The 22,228-nt window shown below is 54.9% G+C and overlaps 1 protein-coding gene across 2 annotated transcripts in view; it reads left to right on the forward strand.

The window, feature by feature from the left end:
• Positions 1-3,565: 3,565 nt before the first annotated feature.
• MARK4 (microtubule affinity regulating kinase 4) overlaps positions 3,566-22,228 on the forward strand; it is a 30,165-nt gene continuing 11,502 nt past the window's right edge. For both annotated transcript variants that reach the window (XM_065926303.1, XM_065926304.1), the window contains exons 1-12: positions 3,566-3,849; positions 8,630-8,830; positions 11,086-11,139; positions 11,236-11,284; positions 12,003-12,068; positions 12,151-12,221; positions 13,342-13,398; positions 16,268-16,504; positions 19,803-19,922; positions 20,376-20,475; positions 21,818-21,927; positions 22,035-22,194. In XM_065926303.1, the coding sequence (XP_065782375.1) occupies positions 3,799-3,849; positions 8,630-8,830; positions 11,086-11,139; positions 11,236-11,284; positions 12,003-12,068; positions 12,151-12,221; positions 13,342-13,398; positions 16,268-16,504; positions 19,803-19,922; positions 20,376-20,475; positions 21,818-21,927; positions 22,035-22,194 (1,276 nt within the window). In that variant the 5' untranslated portion in view covers positions 3,566-3,798. The remainder of the gene's footprint in view (positions 3,850-8,629; positions 8,831-11,085; positions 11,140-11,235; positions 11,285-12,002; positions 12,069-12,150; positions 12,222-13,341; positions 13,399-16,267; positions 16,505-19,802; positions 19,923-20,375; positions 20,476-21,817; positions 21,928-22,034; positions 22,195-22,228) is intronic.

Consider the following 22,228-nt stretch of genomic DNA (forward strand, 5'->3'; position numbering starts at 1 on the left):
TTTCTACAACCTGAAATGATCAAGTCCCTCTGGCTCCCTGGTAGATTTTCTGACTGTCCCATTTAAACATAAATTCAGTGCAGATTTTGCTTACCTTGTTCATTGTGATAGCTCTAAATACACACCTGGCACATAGTAGGTGCTCAGTAAAGATCTGTTAATGGAATGAATGCACCAGTGGGGATAAAGCAGTGCTAAGGATGGGACGTTGTGGATGAAGAGGGCAGATGGGTTGGGGCTAGAAATGGGTTGGGGATTGGATGGAGTGAGATGCAGGATTAGGGTTACTTTCAAGGCTAGGTTTTAGGCTTAGGTGGCCTTTGGGTTCCCAGGCAGAGTATCCCAGGTGTTTGGCCTAAGAGAATGATCACTTGCCTCAGCTCGATTGGGGTTGGGGTGAGGTAGGGTTGACATTAGGGACAGGAGCTGGGCTCAGGGATCACTCCTTCTCCCCTAGCCCCAGTGAAGGCTCTGGGGACATTAGGTTGGGATAAGTGCATCAGGGGTTAAGATTCCAAGGTCTGAAGGCCTCCATTTAAGGATTGAATTTATCAGCAGAGGGCCCCGGGGAAGGCGCTGATTTGGTGGCCGAGAGGGCAAGGGGAGAAACAGGCTTTGTCCTCCCCAAGTCAGTGTGGACCCATGATAATGAGAAGGCAGGCCGGGCTGGAACCAAGCATTTGTTATGGGCCATGGACACTGTTGGATCTCTCCCTCTTTTTTAACTTAATTTTTTATTGAGCTGTAATTCTTATGACATAAAATTCACCCTTTTAAAGCGTATGTCAATGGTTTTTGGTATATTCGCAAGGTTGTGGCAACCATCCCCACTATCTAATTCCAAAGCATTTTCACCACCCCAAAAAGAAACCCTTAAATCCTAAAACCTGTTAACAGTCGTTCCTTATTGCGCTCTCCCCCAGCCTTTGGTAACCCTGAATCTACTTTCTGTCACTAAAGATTTACCTGTTCAGGATATTTCATATAAATTTGTTGTTGTTTAGTTGTGAAGTTGTATCCAACTCTTTACAACCCCATGGACTGTGGCCCTCCAGGCTCCTCTATCCATGGAATTTCCCAGGCAAGAATACCAGAATGGGTTACCATTTCCTTCTCCAGGAAATCTTCTCGACCCAGGGATCAAACCCTCATCTCCTGCATTGGCAGATAGATTCCTTTACAACTGAGCCACCTGGGAAGCCCATTTCTTATAAATGGAATTATACAATAAGTGGTCTCTTGTATGCTTCTTTTGATGAGCATAAGTTTTTAAGGTTATCCATGCCACGGCCTCCCTTCTCCCTCAGTCTCCCCATCTGGGAAATGAGGTGGGGACCATACTGGGAACTACGGAACCAGGGTGAGCCCTGAAGAGTGGTGGGCAACCTGTGTAGGGAGGTGATCTTCTGCCCTCGTGTGGTGTTTCAGAGAACTGCAGCTGTCAGCGCTAGGGCTGGGAAGGGATTGGGCGGATTCCGCCTCTATCCCATTCCCAAGACCCCACCCCCCATCCCGCAGAACCCTTGAGATCCCAAAGCTTCCGGAACAGCGTTCTGAGCTCCTCCCTCTCTGCCTCCCACCATCCCTGAGGCTCCTCAGGCTCCATTTGTTGAATAATAATATCACCCGTTTAAGAAACTCTAATCTGTTCCCGCAAGAACTGCTGCTTTCCTTGCATAGTGTCATTAATTTGTCGCAGAGCTAGGCTGCTACTTTTACTCTCCAGAGACAGGAAACCACAGTGGCCAAGAGCCTACTTTGTGGAGTTTGGTGACGCTTGTGCTCAAATCTCAGCCCCGCTGCGTACCAGCTGTGTGGACTTCAGCATGTGGTTTTCCCTCTGTAAGCAGGGGTGACAATGATGGTACAATCTCATGGTGTAGCAATGAGGATGAAGTGCTCAGAGCCTGGCACAGAGGAAGCCTCTGTGAGTAGATGTAGCTGATAGTATCAAGCAGTGATATACAGGTCAATATGTTACAACCAGCTCTCTGCCGAGTGAGGGCGGAAAACCTTTCTTTGTAGCTCGTGCCAATTTCCATGGTGTAAATATTCCCACCATGGCTAATTCCAGGCTACCAGGGTGACATCATTGAAAGCGTTTGGGGGAAAAGAGACGTGCCGTCACCCCTTACATGGCAGTTTCACTGTAATAGAATACAATAGATGTAAATAACCTCAGGATCACACATAAGAACAAAATGTAAAATAATTAGGACGTGATGACTATTATCTTTGCTTTAAATATAATTTATTTAATTGTATGTTTGCATAATTTAATTTTTAATAATGACTGTTTAACAACCAGCTCCAAAATCCCTGAGACTTCAACAATCAGCTTGTGAGCTGGCTCCAGCAGGCTATCATTGTCAAACCAGTTTTTTAGAAAGGGAACCTGAGGTTCAGGAAGACCTTCACACAGACATCGATCCCAGGCAAGGGCTGAATCCAAGGCCAGGACTGTGTCCCTCTTCCTTTCACTTCACCCTGGTCTGGAGGGGACGCATGGTCCCCACGGCACTGTGTGATCTCAGCAAAGCCCTTGACCTCTCTGGTCTCAGTTTGCCTCGCAGAATACTTGGACCAGGTTCTTTTGCACCTACTTCAGCCCCGCTAGGAAGGCAGCATGCAGATCCTCCCCCTCCCTTTACAGAAGTGTGAAACTGAGGCCCAGAAAGAGCCAGTGCCTGTCCTGAGTCCGAGAGCTGGACACAGAGTCCTGGGACCTCAACTGGGTCGCAAAGGAAAGGAGACTGCAACCCACAACCTTGGGGTCTGGAGTTTTCTGGGAGGTGGGAGGCAGCATTGCTAGAGAGGTTGGTCACCGTTCCTCAGTGGCTTCGCCCAGACACCGTCCCCGCAAGCATCCTTAGCCCGCGGTCCCCAGAGCTTCCTGGACTGGCGAGGAGGCGGGGCTGGGAGGGAGAACAGGGAAGCGCCGCCGGCCTGGTTGTTGCCTTTGGGGGCTTCTCTGTCAGTCCTGCCTCTTTCTCTCCATTCTCTGCTCGGGTCTCTGCACCTCCGTCCCTCCTTCTGTCTCTGTGCGTGGATCGATCAGTCTCTGTCGCTGTCTGCGTCTCTCACCCTGTCTGTCTGTCAGTCTCTCCCAGCGTTTCTCCCTCGTTCTGCCTTTCTGTCTTTTGGCCGCTCCGTCGTCCGGCTGCCTGTTCATCTCTTTGTGTCTCTGTGTTTCTCCCTACCCTTGTCTCTCGATCTCTTTGTGTCTCTCTTCCTGGGCCTCCCCGTCTCTGCGCCTCTCACTATCTTTCTCTGCGTCTCTGGCACCGTGCCTCGGCCTTTCTCACTCCTTCTCTTCCGGTGAGTCTCAGCTCTCCGGTGAGAACCTGCTCCGAGCCGACGCGCCCAGACCTGCCTCAGCCCCCAGCGCGCCCGGCCGGCCCCGGCCTGCGCCTTTAAGTGCCGGCGGCAGGGGGCGGGGTCTCTGCGGCCCCGCCCCGCGCGCCCCGCCCCCTGACGTCCCTTCCTCCCCGGCCCCTCCGCCGCCTCCCTCCGCCGCCGCCCGGGCCGGCTCCGCGCCCCCTCCCCGGCCCCCGCCCTCCCGCCTGCCCGCCGCCCCCATGGCGCCCCGGGCCCCCGCCGTTCGGGGCCACTAGGACCCTCGGCATCCCTTTCCCTCCCCCGCCCTGCCCCCTCTCCCACGGCGCGAACCCGGGTGTCCGCGGCGCCCAGCTTTTGAGCTCGCGTCCCCAGGCCGGCGGGGGGGGAGGGGACGACAGGGGACCCCGGGACCCCCGCCCCCCCCGACCCGGCCGCCCAGTCTCCCGGGACTCGGAGAAGATGTCTTCGCGGACGGCGCTGGCCCCGGGCAACGATCGGAACTCGGACACGGTGAGTGGGGCCCGGCCCCTTGGGGAGCCCCGGCTGGGTCTGGCCGCCGAACCCCTCGTCCTGCTGTGCCCCTGGCCACACAAGCCCCTACTTTCGTTTTCCCAGCCCGGCCCGCCACCCCCGACCCCCCCCCCCCGGACTTCCAGGCCTCTCGACCCTCCCCCACTCACTCCTTAGCCCAGCCCGACCCCTGGGGGCACCTCCCTCGCGGGACCCCTCTCTTGTCCCTCTGCAGACCGCTTCCGCCCGGGTCTCTTCTCTCCAGGAAGCCCCCTCCCCTGCGTCGCAGGAGCCCCTCCCTTCTCCGGCGTGTTCTTAAGCCCCTTCCCCTCCAGGCCGCCCGCATCCGACAGCTGGCCCCCTCCCGGATTTGCCAGGTTCCTGACCCCAAGGCCCAGCCCGGGCCCCGTTCCCCAACCCAGGAAGGCCTGGTCCGGTGCTGTCTCTGCCCCTGGCCTTCCCCGACAGGATCTGGGTGCCGGGCTCCCCGTGATCCCCTCCTCTCATCCACAGCTTTCCGGCCCTCCAGAATCCTCCTGGCTCCTGTGGGCACCCCCTCACAGGAAGCCAGTTCCACCTTTCCTGGGCCGAGGGCCCTTGCTAGCTTGTTCAAGGTCTCTCCACTTCCAAGGCCTGGTCCCCATCTTCCAAGCAGCCCTGTCTCTGGATCCTCAGCACCTCCCATCCCCACAGATGCCCCCGGACCCTCGCTGGTCTCTTCCTCTCCCAGGAAACCTTGGCCTCCAACTTCCAGGCCACCCCCCCCCCCCAGCTCAGTCTCAGATTTCTAGGCCCTGAACCAGTCTGACTCCAGGCCTCATCCTTCCTGTATCAACTCCTCTGTTTCAGGCAAGCCCCCTCCTCAAGCCCCCAACCCTGTGACCCCCCTCCTCACAGGATACTACCTCACCCCTTAGGCTCCAGGCCCCCATCCCTTCCGCTGTCCCCAGGGCTTCCCTCTTCCTTGCCAGGGGTTCTGGCCTCCTAGGGAAGCCCCCTCCTCAGCGTCAGAGCCCTTCCTCAGCTCACAAGGCCTGGCCCCAGATCTTTCTTCCAGAAGACTCCTGGGTTTGAAGCTTCTGTTCTTGCCCTGCTCTAAGCCCTCTTCTCTTGGGGTCTGTCCTCTGGGAGCCTTCTCCCCAGGTTCCTAGGCCCCTGACCTCCCACCAGGCTCAGCCTTTGTTCCTTGGATCCACCGCTTGTCTGGGAAGCCCCTTCCCCAGAATTTCAAGCCCCTGGACCTTTCTCTGCTTCCAGGGACTGCTCCTAGAAACCCTCTTCTTTAACTTCTAGGAGTTTTCTCAAGACCCAGGCCCCTGGCTCGGGTATCCTTGGCCACTGACTTCCACTGTCCCATGGCTTGGACCCTTCCCTCTATTCCCAGGTCCCCCTGCCCCTACACCACAGCCCAGAACAACCCCAGGGAGATTCCCCCCATTCCTCATTTCCCTGATTTCTGATTACTCTCAGCGCTTCTAAAGACTCTCCCACCAAACAATGCCAGACTTTTCCCCAGCTGGGTTCTTCATCGCTTTCCCCTCAGGGCGTTCTGCCAGCTCCCTGCCAATCCCCAGCCACCCTCACCCTAGATGCCCACCAGAGAGTTTTGTCTCTGTCCCTTCGCCTCGCAGGACCCTGCCTCAGAAAACTGTTCCTCATCACCATCACCACTGCCACCACCAGCCATCATGCTCCGGGCCAGACTCTGATTTAGAGTCTCCAATGAGAACCACCACTCCCCCGGTCACCCCAGGCTGTGACAGGGAGCCCACAGGCCTGGCTCTGCCAGCCGCTTTGCCCTGTGACCTCAGATAGCTGGTTCTCGCCTTCTGAGCCTGTTTCCCGCCCTGCAAAATGGGGGTGATCACTTGAATTCCTCAGAGGATTAGTCGAGATGATAGGGGCAAAGCCTGGCACACAGGACGCGCTCCACACGTGTTTGCAGCTATTGTGGGTGCGAGTCAGACGGCGGTGAAGCCTCAGTGCAGGCCTGTCATGGATTGCTGTGCAGGCTTGCAGGCACATTCCCTGCCTGGAGCCTCAGTTTCCTCACCTCTAAATGGGAGAGAGAGCGCGCCAAATCCTAACCACTAGACCACCAGGGAGCGTCTCTAAATGGGATTGATGGTAGCACCTCCCTGTTAGGGATGTTGTGAAAGGAGCCAAAGAGATAATGTGAGTAAGATGCATAGGGCCAGGCCTATTGTAGCTGCTATTATTGTTGTTGTTGTTATGACTTTGGTTATCCGGAGAAGCATAAGTTCACATCTAGTTTCTGTCCCGCCCTAGCTGTGTGACCTCGGGCAAGTGACCTCACCTCTCTGAACCTCAGTTTCCTCATCCGGCAAACAGGGCTCACACAAGCACTTCTTCCTCTTGTTCAGATGTGTGGGGAATTTCAGGGATGGTTAATTCTCCCCTCTCCTCCCAACTCTAGTCTGTAAGGCCTGCTTGTCAGTCCTGGCAGAGGGTCACCTCTCTCCTAGAATCCGAGGTCATACCCCCCTCCTTTGCCACCTGGACGTGACACCGCCTCCCATGATGACAGCCATGTGGGGTCATGCCCAAGTTCCAGGCCCCCTACCACCCAGCCTCTGGAGGTTCCCTAGCAACAGGCCCAGTGTTGGGGCGCCAGCCGGTCGGTCGGGAGGGAGCCGGGCCAGCTGCTGGTGCTGGCCAATTTTAGCTCCCGCCCCCAGCCCCTGGGGGCTTTATCACCCACTGCCCCAGCGGTCCCTTGCAGGGGTCCCTCAGCCACGCTGCCTTCAGTGGGATGCCAGCCCAGCCCCAGTTGGCTCCCCTGGTGCCACCTAATGGGGATTCTTCTCCAAGCCTTTATCTGGGTGAGAATCAGAGCTGTTATCTGCCAGGATCTCCAGCTCCCTTCCCACCTTCCCCTGGGAGGAGGCCCAGGGTTGTGAGCAGCCCAGCGGGGGATGTGGGAAAGAGCTGGGGGCTCAGGAGTCTGCAGAGCTGAGTTCAAATCCTAGGCACTCTGCTCCTTCTGCCCTGTGACCTTGGGCAAGGTCCTGACCGTGCCTCAGCCCTGGGGTCCCCGTGTAGGGAGTGCGGATCATAACTGGGCCCCCCTCGGAGGCCAGGGTCGTGGCACGGTGGGCTGCAGGCAGGTGGCTAGGGCTCCAGCACTGCGGCTGTCTGTCTGTCCCTCACGGGGAACATTACCTCCCTGTTTCTTATGAATGAACCGTGTGACCTTGACAAGGCAGCATCTCACTGCAAGCCTCAGTTTCTCCTCTGGAATATGGGGGTGCTGGTGCCGCCCTGAGTGGGCTGCTGTGGGGGTTAAATGCAGATGAGGTGCATTAAGGCCCAGGATTTGGCCCATAGTAAAGGCCACTTAATAAAAATGACAGGAGCGTGAGGCAGTGCGGTGTGTCCAAGGGGAAGACATCAACTCTGTGGTACATGGTCTGGGTTCAGGTCCCAGCTATGAACCTCAGTTGAAAGTGAAAGTGTTAGTCACTCAATCATGCCCAACTCTTTGCGACCCCATGGACTATATGTAGCCCTCCAGGCTCCTCTGTCCCAGAAATCTCCAGACAAGAATACTGGAATGGGTAGCCATTCCCTTCTCCAAGGGATCTTTGCAACCAAGGGATTGAACTCAGGTCTTCTGCGTTGCAGGCAGATTCTTTACCATCTGAGCCACCCACGCAGCCCTGAGCCTCAGTTTCCCTACCTATAAAATGGGGATGATGCCTTAATGACCAGTTCTCATTAGATGTTGGTCCCCGTCACTGTTAAGTGGCCTGGCAGAGTCCCTGCAAGGAACTGCCCTGGGCCCTCCTCTTTGTCGCATATCTAGCCTTCTCTCTTCCTCAGTTCCCCATCCTCCTGAGTCCCATCCCCCAGCCCTGGGAGGGGCTCAGGGACAGCACAGGACCTGAGCTGAGCTGTCTTGGCTGGGGCCTCTGTCTCCTCCACCCTGGGCCCCAGCTCTGAAAGGGAGTCTCAGTCCCTGGGGCTCACAATGAGGGCAGGGCAGCCAGGAGCAGGCAGGTGACCTGCGGGGGGAGAGGCCCAGGAGGGACAGGAGGGCAGGAACAGAACGTCAGGGACAGATTGTGGCCTGGCGTGGGAGACCGCGGGTCCGGGTGTCGATGGAGCTGCAGTGTTTGACTGGGCGGTGGTGGGGGTGGGGGGCGGATCGAGGAGGCAACAAAGTTTCCTACAGGAGGAAGGTTCAGGGTGTGACCTACAGTGTCAGGGGGAATGAAAGACGGTTGGTTACAGTGTTTGGAGTAGAACTGGGGGCAGTAAGGATCAGAAGAAAACATTAGGAGCAGGAAACTGGGAGTGAAATGTTGATAGGTGGGTTTGCCATGGAATTGAGAGGCTGGATGGGGACAGATAGATAATATGGAGAGTTGGGAGCAGTGAAGGTTGGGGTAGAGGGTTGAGTTCAGATATGGGGGTTGAGGGCTGCAGCATTAGAATAAAGTATCTTGGAGCTGATGGAGGTCCCAGTAATTAGGAAAGGAAGTTGAGGCAGGGGTAGCCTGATCACAGGGAGGGGTAAAGAAGAAGACAGCTGATGTCTGGGGTCCCGAGTGCCTAAGAATTGGGGGGCCCCCAGCATCTTTGTTCTTGGAGACATCTTTTTGGAGAGAAGGATAGGGGAACCAAAGGCCTCTGTCTCCCGTGGGTTTGCAAAGGGCCTTGAGGGCGGGCAGTGGCCATGGCTGGAGTTAACCGCCCCAGCACACTGGCGGGTTGGACGGGCACTGCCTGCCACTCATCCTCCGTCTCCCCCACTCAGCATGGCACCCTGGGCAGTGGCCGCTCCTCGGACAAGGGCCCATCCTGGTCCAGCCGCTCCCTGGGTGCCCGCTGCCGGAACTCCATCGCCTCCTGTCCCGAGGAGCAACCCCACGTGGGCAACTACCGCCTGCTGAGGACCATCGGGAAAGGCAACTTTGCCAAAGTCAAGCTGGCCCGCCACATCCTTACTGGTCGGGAGGTGAGTGAGGGGAGGGGCAGGGCTGGGGGCAGAATCCTGCAGCCCTGGTGCTTGGTGGGAGGAGGTCAGGCTTGGCCCTCACTTGGCTTTGTGACTGTAGGTAAATCTCTGACTCTCAGAACATCTCAGATTTTTGTTCCAGAACAACCCAAGTAGGAGAAGAGAGCTAGTTTCAGGCATCCCTGGAATTGTGGGATCATCTCAGTCAGATCACAGGCAAGCCACGTGCAGGGTCCCTTCGAAGTCACGTGGCTTTTGTGCCTAAACCTAGGCCGTGCGTGCATGCTAAGTCGCTTCAGTCGTGTCCGCCTCTTTGCGACCCCGTGGACTGTAACCCACCAGGCTCCTCTCTCCATGGGATTCTGCAGGCAAGAATATTGGAGTGGGTTGCCATGTCCTCCTCCGGGGAATCTTCCCCACCCAGGGATCATACCCATGTCTCTTATATCTCCTGCATTGGCAGGCGGGTTCTCTGCCCCTGCTGTCATCTGGGAAGCCCCTACACCTAGGCCACCTCCCTGTTTTAATGGGGGACTTTGGTTCAATGGAATCTTCCAGTGATCTTGATTGAGAATGCAAGAAGTTTGTTCATGTTTAGGCCCCCTCCCCACCCGGCCTTCTAAGGTGGGCATGTGTGTGTGTGTGTGTGTATATATACACACACTGGGTGTGGCAACAGTGTTGCAGAAATGGAGAGGAGTCTCTAACTCACCCTCAGTGGGGGAGAAAAACAGATAGGGGGTATGTTTATAACCCCTGGACACCTCTTCAGTTTTAGAGAAGGCGACAGGAAGCAGTTTCTCCTGCTCTCACTCTGTCTATGCCACACTCACAAAAGATACCAGGCTCCAGTGGTTTTATGGGCAGATTGTACCAAACATTCCAGTTTTGTGCCAGTTACTTCCAGAGACTAGAGTTTCCGCTGCTGAGTTTATGTGCTTGTTCAACAGTGACAGTGAAACCAGGCGAGACGTAAGACTGCAGGCCAGTCTTACGTGTGAATATAGATACAGAAATCTTCGACAAAATATTAGCAAATAGACGCTGACATATCAATTAAAGAAAGCTGTGTGGTGACAAAGCTGGGTTTATTTGAGGAATGCACAGTTCTTTTCAAATTGACAATTTATTCATGTACTTTGCCACATTCACAGATTCAAGGACAGAAACCATATGATCATCTCAATACTGGCATAAAATGTGCCTGTTGAGATTAAAAACCCATTTGTGAAAATATAAAGGAAGCTTAGGGACCCTCTTCCCCCACAAAAAGTGCATTATTCCCCTCACGTGAGTTTTGAACATGACTCCAGGGGTTTCTTAGGGAACAGAACCTCCCAGGGGAAGAGTTCTGTAATCCAGTGGATCTGCGGTGACTGAGGGTAACCCCAAAACTCTTTGAGAAAACTGAAGACCTAAGCTGGATTAAGACTTTTGAAGTGTTGTACCCTAATGTGTAATTCAAAATAAAGACTTAGCTAAACTGCAAGATAAGTATAAAGAGGCTTCAATAACATTTTGATTTTTCCCCAGTGATGACTATCCCAAAGCCTTTTCAAAACTAGCTATAGATTTTAAGTGTGTTAAAGGTTGACTCTGTCAAGCTGCATAAGTTCAAACCCTAGCCCACAAACTTCCCAGGCGTATAACCTTGGCCATGTTGTGGAACAGCTCTGTGCCTCAGTTTCCCCATTTGTGGAAATGAGGATAACCTCACAGGGTTGTTGGGAGGATTCAGAGAGTTCTCACTTAGGGGATTTCCTGGTGGTTCAGTGGTTGACTCTGCTTCCAGTGCAAAGGGTGCAGGCTGACTCCCTGGTTGGGGGACTAAGATCCCACATGCCAGGTGGCCAAAAAAAAGAATTGTCATTTGTAAAGCACATAGCCCAGGGCCTGGCTCTTGTGACTATGTGGGACATGTGAGCTCTGGTTGTTATTTCTTGTTCCACCGTGTGAATGGTCAGATGCCCTCCTAAAGGGGCCCCCTCAGGGTCTTGGTCACCCTCACTCTGGACAGGCCCCTGGAGCAGCCCCAACCAGACCCCATGATGGAATAGGGGATACTTCCCTGGACATGGTGAGAACAGCATATGCCAAGGCCTTGAGGTTCCAATCCCCATCTACTAAGAATGGCCCGGGTTGAGGGCTGTTTCTGAAAGGGGACAAAGGAGGGACACACTAGGGTGTCTGGGTGAGGGAACCTTTCCCAGCTCGAGGGCCTGTGATACCTTGACCTTTCCCCCTTCCATCTCCAGGTCGCCATCAAGATCATCGACAAAACCCAGCTGAACCCCAGCAGCCTGCAAAAGGTGAGACCCAGGGAGTGGGAGCAAGGCGGGGGAAAGGTTGGGGAGAGGGTCCTTGAAACACCGCATCCTCATCTTTCTCTTTTTCCTTTCTTCCAGCTGTTCCGAGAAGTCCGTATTATGAAGGGCCTAAACCACCCCAACATCGGTGAGGAGAAGGGAGTGGGTTCAGTGGATACCAACCAGGGCACTTGGGAAAAGAGAATCAGGGGGAAGAGAGAACTGGCTGCTATAGTAGTTAGAAAGACCTGTTTTAGCAATATCCCTGCTTCCTGGCTGTGTGACCTTGGGTGAGTCACTCAACCTCTCTGAGCCTCAGTGTCCTCCTCTGGAGTGGGGGGTGATAAGAGGGCTTATTACTTCAAGGTCACTGTGAGGACTGGATAAGATCGTGCATGCAGAACACTTAGTTCGGAGCTAAGCTGTGGGAGCCGCTCTGATTATTGTCATCAGCAACATCCATTGTCATTGTCGTCATTAGTCAGAGCCGAGAGGGTGAGGTCTTTACCAGTGAAGCTGGATATGGCCTGGCCTGAATGTGGCCGCAACATTTATTTATCCGTTTGTTCATGTACTCAGTGAGTATTCCCTGAGTGGCTGCTCATGTGCCAGACTCTGGGGCCCAGCAGTGAATACAACAAGCACGTGTCCCCAGTCTCACAGAGCTGACATTCTTGTGAGGAAATGGAGACGGTGGTCAAGTGGGGTCAGGGAGTTTGGAAAAATCTTGCCATCAGTAGGGAGCCATTGACTATTCTTGAGTAAGGGGCATCGTGGTCAGCACATGCGCAGTTACCAAGTGCGGGTGGAAGGTGAGGGCTCTCTTCTCGCCTAACCCCTCTACCACCACCCCCTGGCCATTGCAGTGAAGCTCTTCGAGGTGATTGAGACGGAGAAGACCCTGTACCTGGTGATGGAATATGCAAGTGCTGGTGAGGCTTCTCCCCTCCCTGCCCTGCTCTCTGCGCCCCCCCCCCCATCCCCCGCCTGACCCACTCGGCCTCTGCCCTGCAGGAGAAGTGTTTGACTACCTCGTGTCCCACGGCCGCATGAAGGAGAAGGAGGCTCGAGCCAAGTTCCGACAGGTCAGGGTCATGGCTGCGGGCGGGCTGGGAGGGGCGCCCAGTCCCCAGGGATGAGGGTCTGATTGTGAGTCTGGGCTGTTGAAGGACCTGGGGGCGTGGCTTAAGTCGGGGTGGGGGTGAAGGTGGACAGTTGGGTGGCCATGGGCATGCAGAGACCCAGGTGTGAGGATATTCAGATGGAGGGGTGCAGCTGCCTAGCTGGGTGGGTGAGAGGACCAAGCATGAAGGTGCCCAGGGAGGCGAGTGTCCGGTGTGTGAGTGTGAAGGCGTGCCCAGTATATAGGAGTTGTGCCTAAGAGGGCACGCAGGTACCAGGGTGCTGAGGTGTGTAAGTAAGAGTATGGGTGTCCAGGTATATAGGTGTGTAGCTCTTTGGGTAAAAGTGCATATGGTAGCTGGGGTGTATGGGTGAGGGGAACCCAAGTGGGGGTATCTTAAGTTCGTGGTAAGAGGGCACAATATATATGGGTGCCCAGCTGTGTGGTTTCAGCTGTGTGGCAGTGAGGGTGCTCGGGTGTGTAAGGACGTGCGAGGGAGCTCAAGGCTGGGCATGTAGGTTGATGGGCCAGAGAGTATATGGCACGAGGATGTTCAGGTGGATGAGGAGTGTGGATGTCCAGGTGCGTGGCAGTGAGGATGCTCAGGTATGTAAGAGGGTTTGGTGGGTGAAGAGAGCGAGCATGTTGATCCGGGACTGTCCAGCTGTTGGACGCAGCTATACTGGTGCGCAGGGCTCAAGCCCTGGTATGTTGGGGCTGCCTGTCTGTGTTTGGGTGTATGATGTTCTCATGTGTGTTTCTCGACATGAAAGTCAGGAGGGGCCAGTCCTGTTGCCTTGGTGCTGATGTCCCTGCCAGGAGGGTGTCCCAGTGTCTAGTATGGGATGTGCAAGTGTCTGGGTGGAGGCAGTGTGGGTGCAGCTCCCTCTTCATTTCCTGCCGTGACTGAGTGGGGAGTGGTCAGAGTTAGCGCTCAGTGGGGACCCAGCATCACGGCCTGTGCTTGGGGAGGCCTGGAGTCCAGAGCTCGGTCGCAGGTGGGTTCGTGGGGTCTCTGAGGGAAGCTGAGAGCTTTGGGGGCCACCAGTAACCAACCTGCCCTCTTCTCCGCTCCCCTGCAGATCGTATCGGCTGTACACTACTGTCACCAGAAAAACATCGTGCACCGGGACCTGAAGGTGAGCCCCCAGCTCGGCCCACAGACGCCTGCGTGTCCCCAGGCCCGCGCGGTCCCCCGGGGTACCCCGTGCCCTCCACGTCTCCCTTCCTTCCCTCCTCATGCTGCTCCCTCAGCATCCAGAACCCCTTGACTTTTCCCCAGGCTTCTGTGGCAAAAAGCAAGGCCAGCCCAAGCAGGGAGCAGGTGGGGGCGGGGACAGGAGGAGTGAACAAAGGGGAAAGAAGCTAAAGTGTCCCCGAGCGGCCTTGGACAGCGACACGTGTCCCGGTGAGGTCGCTGAGCGCACCCAGTAAGGAACGTCACTCTCAGAGTCTCCGGAGACCTCAGAATATTCAGGAAGCCTGAGAATTGAGATCTTAGAGCCCCAGAGCCCCACGGCCTCCAGGGTAGCGGAGTCACAGGCATCTTTGAACTTGAGAGGGAGGGCGAGTGCCTGGCGGGGACGGGAGACTCAGCAGGGCCTCCCCTGCTCCGCCCCACCGCCGGGCTGAGCTGTGTCCCAGGGCCCCGCTCCACACCTCCCCGCCGAGAGAGCCTCCTTTCTCAGCAGTGCTCGTCCCAGACCGGAGAAAGAAACATGTGTCTGGTCCGAATCAGGTTGCCTGTTGTCGTGATGGTGATTTCTTGAGCGCCCGCTGTGTCCCAGGCCCTGGGCTGAGTACTTAAGGAACTGCTTCTCACGGTTTCCACCGCAGAATCCTGGGTTTGTTTGAGTGGCTTCAGTTCCCAAGCCATTGTGGACAGGGACTTGGGTAAAGTGTAATAAAAATTAAAGGAAAAAGAGATGTGTAAAGCGCAAGCCCAAGGAACTTCCCTGGTGGTCCAGTGGTTAGAACTCCATGCTTCCACCGCAGGGGGCAGAGGTTCGATCCTTGGTCAGGGAACTAAGATCCCTGCATGCAACCCAGTGAGACCAAAAAAATAGAAGAAAAAATACAAGCCTGATTTTTAAGATGATTATTATTAGAGTAAAAAAAAAAAACCAAAACAACAGAAAGTTCTGTCAAACTGCTGTAGAAGTTTCGAAACACTGCCTCTGTGCTGCTGAAACCCCCACACAGCCCCCTGAGGCAGCTCCTCAGGGGCGGGAGTTTGCCCTGCAGGGGTGTGAGTGAGCCGTTGCGAACAGCCTGGAGGACGCGCGCCCCCTGGTGGAGGGTCCTGGAAGTGGCTGAAAGGGGACTCGGGGATCCGGTTAGTGCACCCAGGGGACCCACCAGGAGGAGCAACCCAGAAGTGAGGGTGGGGCTGAACTCTGGAGCCTCAGATGCCAGGACGGGGAGTGTCACCCCTGAGCAAGATGGAGGTGCCCCTGGATTGAGGTTCGCTGTGTGTCTGTGTGGGTTCTGTCCCTTTGTTGGGTCAGAGGTGCTGAAGGGTGGTACTGAAATGTATCACCAGGAGGAAGCCCCACACGCTGGGTTGGGGAAGGGCGGAGGTTGGCAGGGGTCAGGCACTGGCAGCATTCTGAAGGGTGGGTTTTTTGTGCATCGTTGTGTAGTCTGCGCACCAGAAGAAGAGGGATGGTGGAGGCTCCTTCCACACTCGGGCTATGGAAATGGCAGGCCTCTTCTGGGTTCCAGCTCTGCTACTTTCATGCTCTCAGGGAGGCATGAGGTAGCCCCCCTGAACCTCAGTTTCCTCGCCTATGAAATGGCAAATACACAAACACCTGCCACCAAAAATAGACAAAAACCTACACATAGCATATAAAGTATTTATTGAGTGCTGACTCTGTCCCATGTGCTGTGATGAGCACTTTTCAGTGAACCCCAAAACCACCTGTGAGGCTGGTGCTATAATGACCTTCAGTTTGCACATCAGAAACCGAGGCACAAAGAGGGCTGGTAATCCACCCAAAGTCACAACCAGTGAGTGGTAGAGCTGGGATTCAAAGCTAGGGTTCTTCCAGAATCTGTACTTTAGCCCTGCATTATGTAGCTAGTTTCATAAAGGATAGTCTAAAAGCCCAGTGCATAGTAGGTGCATAATAAGTTTTGTATACAATGATTTTCATTTTTATAAGTGTTGAGCAGCCCATCCTCCTTTTTCTTCTGCTGGATGAACTGAGACTCAGAGACAGGCAGGGGGTTTCTTTTTTTTTTTTTTTTTAACTTTTTTTTATTAGTTGGAGGCCAATTACTTCACAACATTGCAGTGGGTTTTGTCATACATTGACACGAATCAGCCATAGAGTTACATGTATTCCCCATCCCGATCCCCCCTCCCACCTCCCTCTCCACCCGACTCCTCTGCGTTCTCCCAGTGCACCAGGCCCGAGCACTCGTCTCATGCATCCCACCTGGGCTGGTGATCTGTTTCACCATAGATAATATACATGTGGCAGGGGGTTTCTTGAGGACCTTCAGACCTGCAGGCCACATGGGAGAATAAGAGCTAACATTATGTAGCGCTTGTTGTTATTTAGTTGCTCAGTCCTGTCTGACTCTTTGCGACCCCATGGACTGTGGCCCACCAGGCTCCTCTGTCCAGGGGATTTCCCAGCCAGGATGCTGTAGCGGGGTGGCATTTCCTTCTCCAGGGGATTTTCCTGGACCAGGGATGGCACCCACATCTCCTGCATCGGCAGGTGGATTCTCTACTGCTGAGCACCAGGGAAGCCCGCTACATAGAGCTTACTGGGCACGAACTATTGTCTGAGGCCTTTTGCACGGATAAAGTCACTTAGTTCTCACACGTCCCTGTGAGGTCCTGATTGTCCCTGTCATATGGATGAGGAAACTAGGTCCAGAGAAGGAAAGTCACTACCTGAGGTCACACAGGAAGAAGGGACGAGGCTGCGGCCGCTGCAGGCTGGCCAGCTCTGGTGCCGCGCACATCCGCCCTCTGCCCTCCTTGCTTGGCAGGCCGAGAACCTCCTGCTGGACGCCGAGGCCAACATCAAGATTGCCGACTTTGGCTTCAGCAACGAGTTCACGCTGGGCTCGAAGCTGGACACGTTCTGTGGGAGCCCCCCATACGCCGCCCCGGAGCTGTTCCAGGGCAAGAAGTACGACGGGCCGGAGGTGGACATCTGGAGCCTCGGCGTCATCCTGTACACGCTCGTCAGCGGCTCCCTGCCCTTCGACGGGCACAACCTCAAGGTGCTGGGCGGGGCTGGCCCAGGGGCTCTGACTCCCCTGGGGAGGGGGTCTCCAGCCTTCACAGCCCCCATCCCCCAGATCCCTCCCCTGCAGAGGCCTGGAGGGGCGGGGCCGAATTCTCAAGGCAAGACGGGGGTCACGCAGGATCGCGTCGGGGTTCAGGAGTGGGCTTGGCAGCTGGCAAGCTTGGATTCAAATCCTGTTCACTCACCCATCCACTCAGTATATAGTTATTGTTTACCATCCACGAGTCGGGCTCTATTTTAAGTTTTGCAGACACGGGGTGAACAAAGGAGACATGCTGCTCCCTGGGTGATCCCTGAAAACAGGCTGAGTGGGAGAAGCCAGTCACAAAAGGCCCCCCGTGGTAGATTCCATACCTGTGAAGTGTCCAGAACAGGCAAATCACAGAGATTGAGAGCAGATCAGTGGTTGCCTAAGACGAGGGAGGCGGGGGGAGTTGGATGACAGGGTTTCTCCTGGGGGTAATGAAAATGTTCTAAAACGGATTTGAGTGATGACTGCAACAGCTCAGTGAATGTACTGAAAAACCACTGAATGGTGCACTTAAAAAAAAAATCCTTCTCATGCTGACATTCTTGCAACAGAGCCAGGCAGAAAATAAAATAATAAGCAAAATATATAGCACATTAGATGCTGGCCAGTTCTATGGAAGGGGGTGGGAAGTGTGGGGTGAGTTGTAGTGTTGGGTTGTTTCTTTTTTTTTTCCTCCCTTTGAATTTTTTATTCTGAAACCTGCTGATCAACAGAGAAGTTGTCAGACTAGAACAGAGGACAGTGGTCCTTTTTGGGAGATGCGCTGATTGCCAGCCCGTGGCCACGTGTGCTGCATGTTATGTGTCTGCATACGCTCGTGCTGTCCCTGCCATTGCAGTTCCCGATGGAACACATGGGAGTCTGTTGTAGACACCACATCCCTTCCCCCTCTGAAGGTTGCGTACAGCCGGGATCTCCTGAGATGGGGCATTTTCCGTCCACGATCACGCTCAGGAAATCCAGCGCTGATGCAGTCCCCAGCTCTAACCCACGGCCCGTGCTCAGGTTTCATCAGTCATCCCAAGAATATCCTCGGCAGCTACTTTTTCCTCCTTCCCCAGTGTCCCCTCGAGTGCCCTCATTGCGTTCGGTTGTCCTGTCTCTTTAGTCTCCTTTCATCTGGAACAGCTCCTCGGCGGTTCTTTGTCTTCTGCGGCCAGCAGTGATGAGTTCAGGCCAGTCATCTTGCAGAAAGAGCCTCCCTCGGTCTGGGTTGCCCCGTTTCTTCCTGATTGGATCCAGGTGGTGCATTTCGGGTGGGAATTCCAAAACTCAGGCAGGAATGCTCAGGCCTGCTCAAAGTGGCCGTGAGGAGCAGTCAGGGGATCGGGGAAGTCATTGCCAAGAACAGGCCAGCAGAGCCCTGAGTGATGAGTCGGAGGGGCCCATTGTCACCGTGGCGTCAGCCAATCAGCCAACCTCTTCGAGCCTCAGTCTCCCCCTCTGTTCAGTGAGGACCCTGAAGCACCAGCCTCATAGCAGCGGAGTGAGGACTTGGTGAGATCAGATAACAATCTTTCTGAGCCCCAAGCATGAAATCAGGAAATCTTCCCAAAGGGCCAGGCCAGCATCTCACCCACCCCAGGCTCTCATCACTTCCTGCTGTCCTGGTTTCCCCACCAGGCTCCCCAGGCCTTGCTGGGTGAAGGAAGCATGTGGCTGGGAGCCATGTCTGCTCTGTCATTTCCTTGCTAAGTGACCTTGTACAAGTCTCTTTCTGAACCTCTCCTTGTGGGGACACTTACAGCCAGACTGGGTGTGTGAGGCCCTTCACCAGGACTTGGCATCAGGCCACAGTGTCACCCCTGGGAGCTGCCCTGGTGGAGGGGTCAGTGCCCCTTTGATTACTTCGCAGCATCACACGACAGAGGCAGTGTGGAGCTGTGGTTACACAGCACAGGCTCCAGGGCCCGACTGCCTGGCTTTGAACCCTGGCCCCACTTTCTGGCTGCACAAACCCAGAGCAAGTGACTTAACCTCTCTGGGCCTCAGTCTCCTCTTCTGGAAAATGGGTGTCATGACCCTGCTCCACAGCATCCTTGTGAGCATAGATATCATACGTGTGAAGCGCTTAGAACGCAGCTGGCTCATGATGAGGGCTCTGAAAGTGATACTTATCACTATGAAATATTCACGACCTTCCGGGCTGTGATAATGTGCAGTGTAGGAGGCTCCCCAGGCCCAGGCCTCATCCCGCCCTGTTAGGAGAAGGCACCCCGAGGGAACTCCCAGCCCAGGCCCTGGCACAGAGCTCCACCCAGAGACACCCCTTCCTCCCTTCACCTCCCACTCCATTTTCTCTCTCTCCCAGTTCTTTGTTCAGGATGGTAGGTGCTCCCCCCGGTCTGCCATGCCATGGAGCATGGTATTTGTTTTTTTCTTCTGTACCCTTGGCAGGGCCCTCCTAAAAAGCCCTAAAAAAAAAGTCAGCATGTAAATCAGAGTTCCTTCTTGGAGACTGCCAGGGCCTCATAGCCTTTTGGAAAGACAGGTGCAGGGGGCGGGCAGGATGCCCCCTCTCGTCCCCTTTTGTGGACCTAGTCTTTCCCTTTGTTTTTAGTTCTGACTGTGCCAGGTCTTGGTTGTGGCACACGGGCTCCTCTTACTGCAGAGCAGACTACACACAGCGCGGGCTCAGCTGCGGCAGCACGCAGGCTTTCTAGTCGCGACAAGTGGGCTTAGTTGCCCCGTGGCATGTGGGATCTTAGTTTCCCAGACCAGGGATTAAACCTGCGTCTCCTGCATTGGAAAGCAGCTTCTTACCTGGAGAAGTTCCCTAAACCTAGTATTAAAAAGCACTTGCTCTGGGCCTGACTCGTGCTAGGCATTCACTTCTCTAAACTCACTCCTCCCCTGGCCTGGAAAGTGAGCGCTGTGGTCCCTGTTTACAAATATGAAAACTAAGGCCCCAGAGGCCAACTACTGGCCCATCTCCCCTCTTATCTGGCTCATAGAACTCACCCACTCTGTAAGATTCCCTCAGAGTGAAAAGTTATATTGCTTTTTTTTAAAAAAAAAAAACCTATTTGAAAACTGCTGCATCTGTAACAGTGTTCCCATTTTACAGATGGGAACCGAGATCGAGAGAAAGTGGTGGGGTTTTTCCCACCACCTCAGGGCTAGGACTTAGAGGCCTTGTCACTTCTGTCGGCCGATTGAGAAAGAGGAAGAGAAAGTGTGTGTGTGTGTGATGGTTGGGGAGGTGGGGTGGACCCCTCCCCCAGTAACCCCATCCCCCCAGGAGCTGCGGGAGCGAGTCCTCAGAGGGAAGTACCGGGTCCCTTTCTACATGTCAACAGACTGTGAGAGCATCCTGCGGAGATTTTTGGTGCTGAACCCAGCTAAGCGCTGTACTCTCGAGGTGAGCTCAGCCCCCAGGCCCACACCCCTCCCACTGAAGCCCTGTTGCCTGACGCGGTTCCTCTCCCCTGTCCAATCCGCCACGGGAAGGTGATGGGAGACGGGCAGCCCAGGAAAAGGCTCCTAGACTCATCCTGATGCCACTGCCCCCCCAACAGCCTCGCCCACTCCCCGACATGCCAGTAATTAGCTAATGAGCTCCTAGGATGATTACAGGGTGCTGGGGGCCCAGATGATGCAGAGGAGGAAGGGTGGCTTCGGCAGGCTCCAGATGGGGGCTGGGGGTTGGGAGAAGAGGTGCTAGTTCTCAGGATGGCCTTGATTCTGGGGTGTTGGGCCTTGGAGGTGGGGGGCAAGGCAGGGCAGGAGCCCCATTTGGGAGCTATGTTTATATCCCAGTGTCTTCTGACATCTCTCTCTTTCCCCTTCCGTGTCCTGCTCCCGAATCCTGCAGCAAATCATGAAAGACAAATGGATCAACATCGGCTATGAGGGTGAGGAGCTGAAGCCATACACAGAACCCGAGGAGGACTTCGGGGACACCAAGCGAATCGGTGAGGGTCAGGGGAAGCAGGGCCGGGGACTGTGGAGCCCGGAGCGGGAGCTTCCCAGCACCAACCCCTTTGGTTAGTCCGTCAGCGAACTTTGCAAGGCACCTGGGGAGAGCAGAGAAGCCTGGGCTCTGGTCCCTGCCCTGCTACTTTCTAGCTGTGTGACCCTGGGCCAGTGGATTCCCTTCTCTGTGCTTCTGTTTCCTTGTCTATAAAGTGAGATCATCATAGAACCTGTCCTGTAAATTTGTTATGAATGTTAAATGAATGAATTTATATAAAGCACTTACATTAGGCATGTAACAAGTGCTTTGTGTCATAGTAGGCATGTAATAAGTACTGTTGTGTTAGCTTTGACTGTTAACACACAAGAACTCACAGGTGACTTCCAGGAGAGTTTGGACAAAGCCATCAGTAATCTGCATGCTTGAGAAAAACTCCCACCTTGGCACTTGCCTCACTCACCACCCCTTCAGTCCCAACCCCTTCAGCCCAGAGCCCACGAACACTTGGCCCTAAAGCATTAGCCCTGGAAGAGCCCCTTAGGAACCATCTAGTAAACCCTCACTCTGCAGCTGATGAAATTGAAGCCACCATCAGATCTGGCTGTGTTAATCAGGACTTCACAGTTGCAAGTAACAGAAAACCCAAGCCATTCTGGCTTCAACCAGAAAATAATATTTGGTTGATCCATATGAAATCACCATTTTCATAGCTCAGAAAATATCAGTATGAGCAGTTTCATGTGGTTTAACCTAATAGTGATGTTATTTCATTCACATAACTGAAAAGGCCATGATATGTCTGCCTTCAGGCACAGCTGGATCCGGGTGCTCAGAGACAGTTGTTAGGAATCTTCTCAGTGGTGACTTTTTTCCCAGGCAGCTCTCCCTGCAGGAGCAAACTGACAGCAGCATATCCCAGTGGCCCAGACACCTCAGCAGGAGGAGAAGCCACGTTCCTAATGTTCCAATGGAAGCTGTAGGGTGGGACCCATTGGCTACGCCTGAAGCAGTCAGTTTGACTTTGGGGATGGACCACTCTTTTATTGGCCAGGAGTGGGTCATATGCCCACCCTGAGCCAATCAGTGTGGCCTTGGGGATGGAACACTCTGATTGGCCAGACCTGAGTAATATGCCTGCCCCTGGGGTTTGGAGCAGGCAGGAGTCAGCTGGGGGATCTGAGCAGGGAAGAAATATTCTTCCAAGGAAAACCAGGGTGCTGCTGGCAGAGGGGAAATGATTACTGGACAGACCAAAGTGCAGGCATTACTGTGTGATGCAGAAAAGAGTGGAAGGGAAGGGTCTGGGGAGACTGAACCTCCTCTCCATCCCCCTCTCCCAGAGGTGATGGTGGGTATGGGCTACACGCGGGAAGAAATCAAAGAGGCCTTGACCAGCCAGAAGTACAACGAAGTGACCGCCACCTACCTCCTGCTGGGCAGGAAGACTGAGGTCAGAAGGCGTCAGGGACATTCGGGATGCGCGATACCTGGGGTGGAGGGAGACCTCTGGGACAGAGGGGGAGGGGCTGAGGTTCCTCGTCTGTCATCTTCCTGCAGGAGGGTGGGGACCGGGGTGCCCCGGGGCTGGCCCTGGCACGGGTGCGGGCGCCCAGCGACACCACCAATGGAACAAGCTCCAGCAAAGGCACGAGCCACAGCAAAGGGCAGCGGGGCTCCTCCTCCACCTACCACCGCCAGCGCAGGCACAGTGACTTCTGTGAGTATCGCCCCAGCACGTGCACATCCCTGCC

The sequence above is a fragment of the Muntiacus reevesi genome, chromosome 2, assembly GCF_963930625.1.
Source record: "Muntiacus reevesi chromosome 2, mMunRee1.1, whole genome shotgun sequence".
NCBI lineage: Eukaryota > Metazoa > Chordata > Mammalia > Artiodactyla > Cervidae > Muntiacus > Muntiacus reevesi.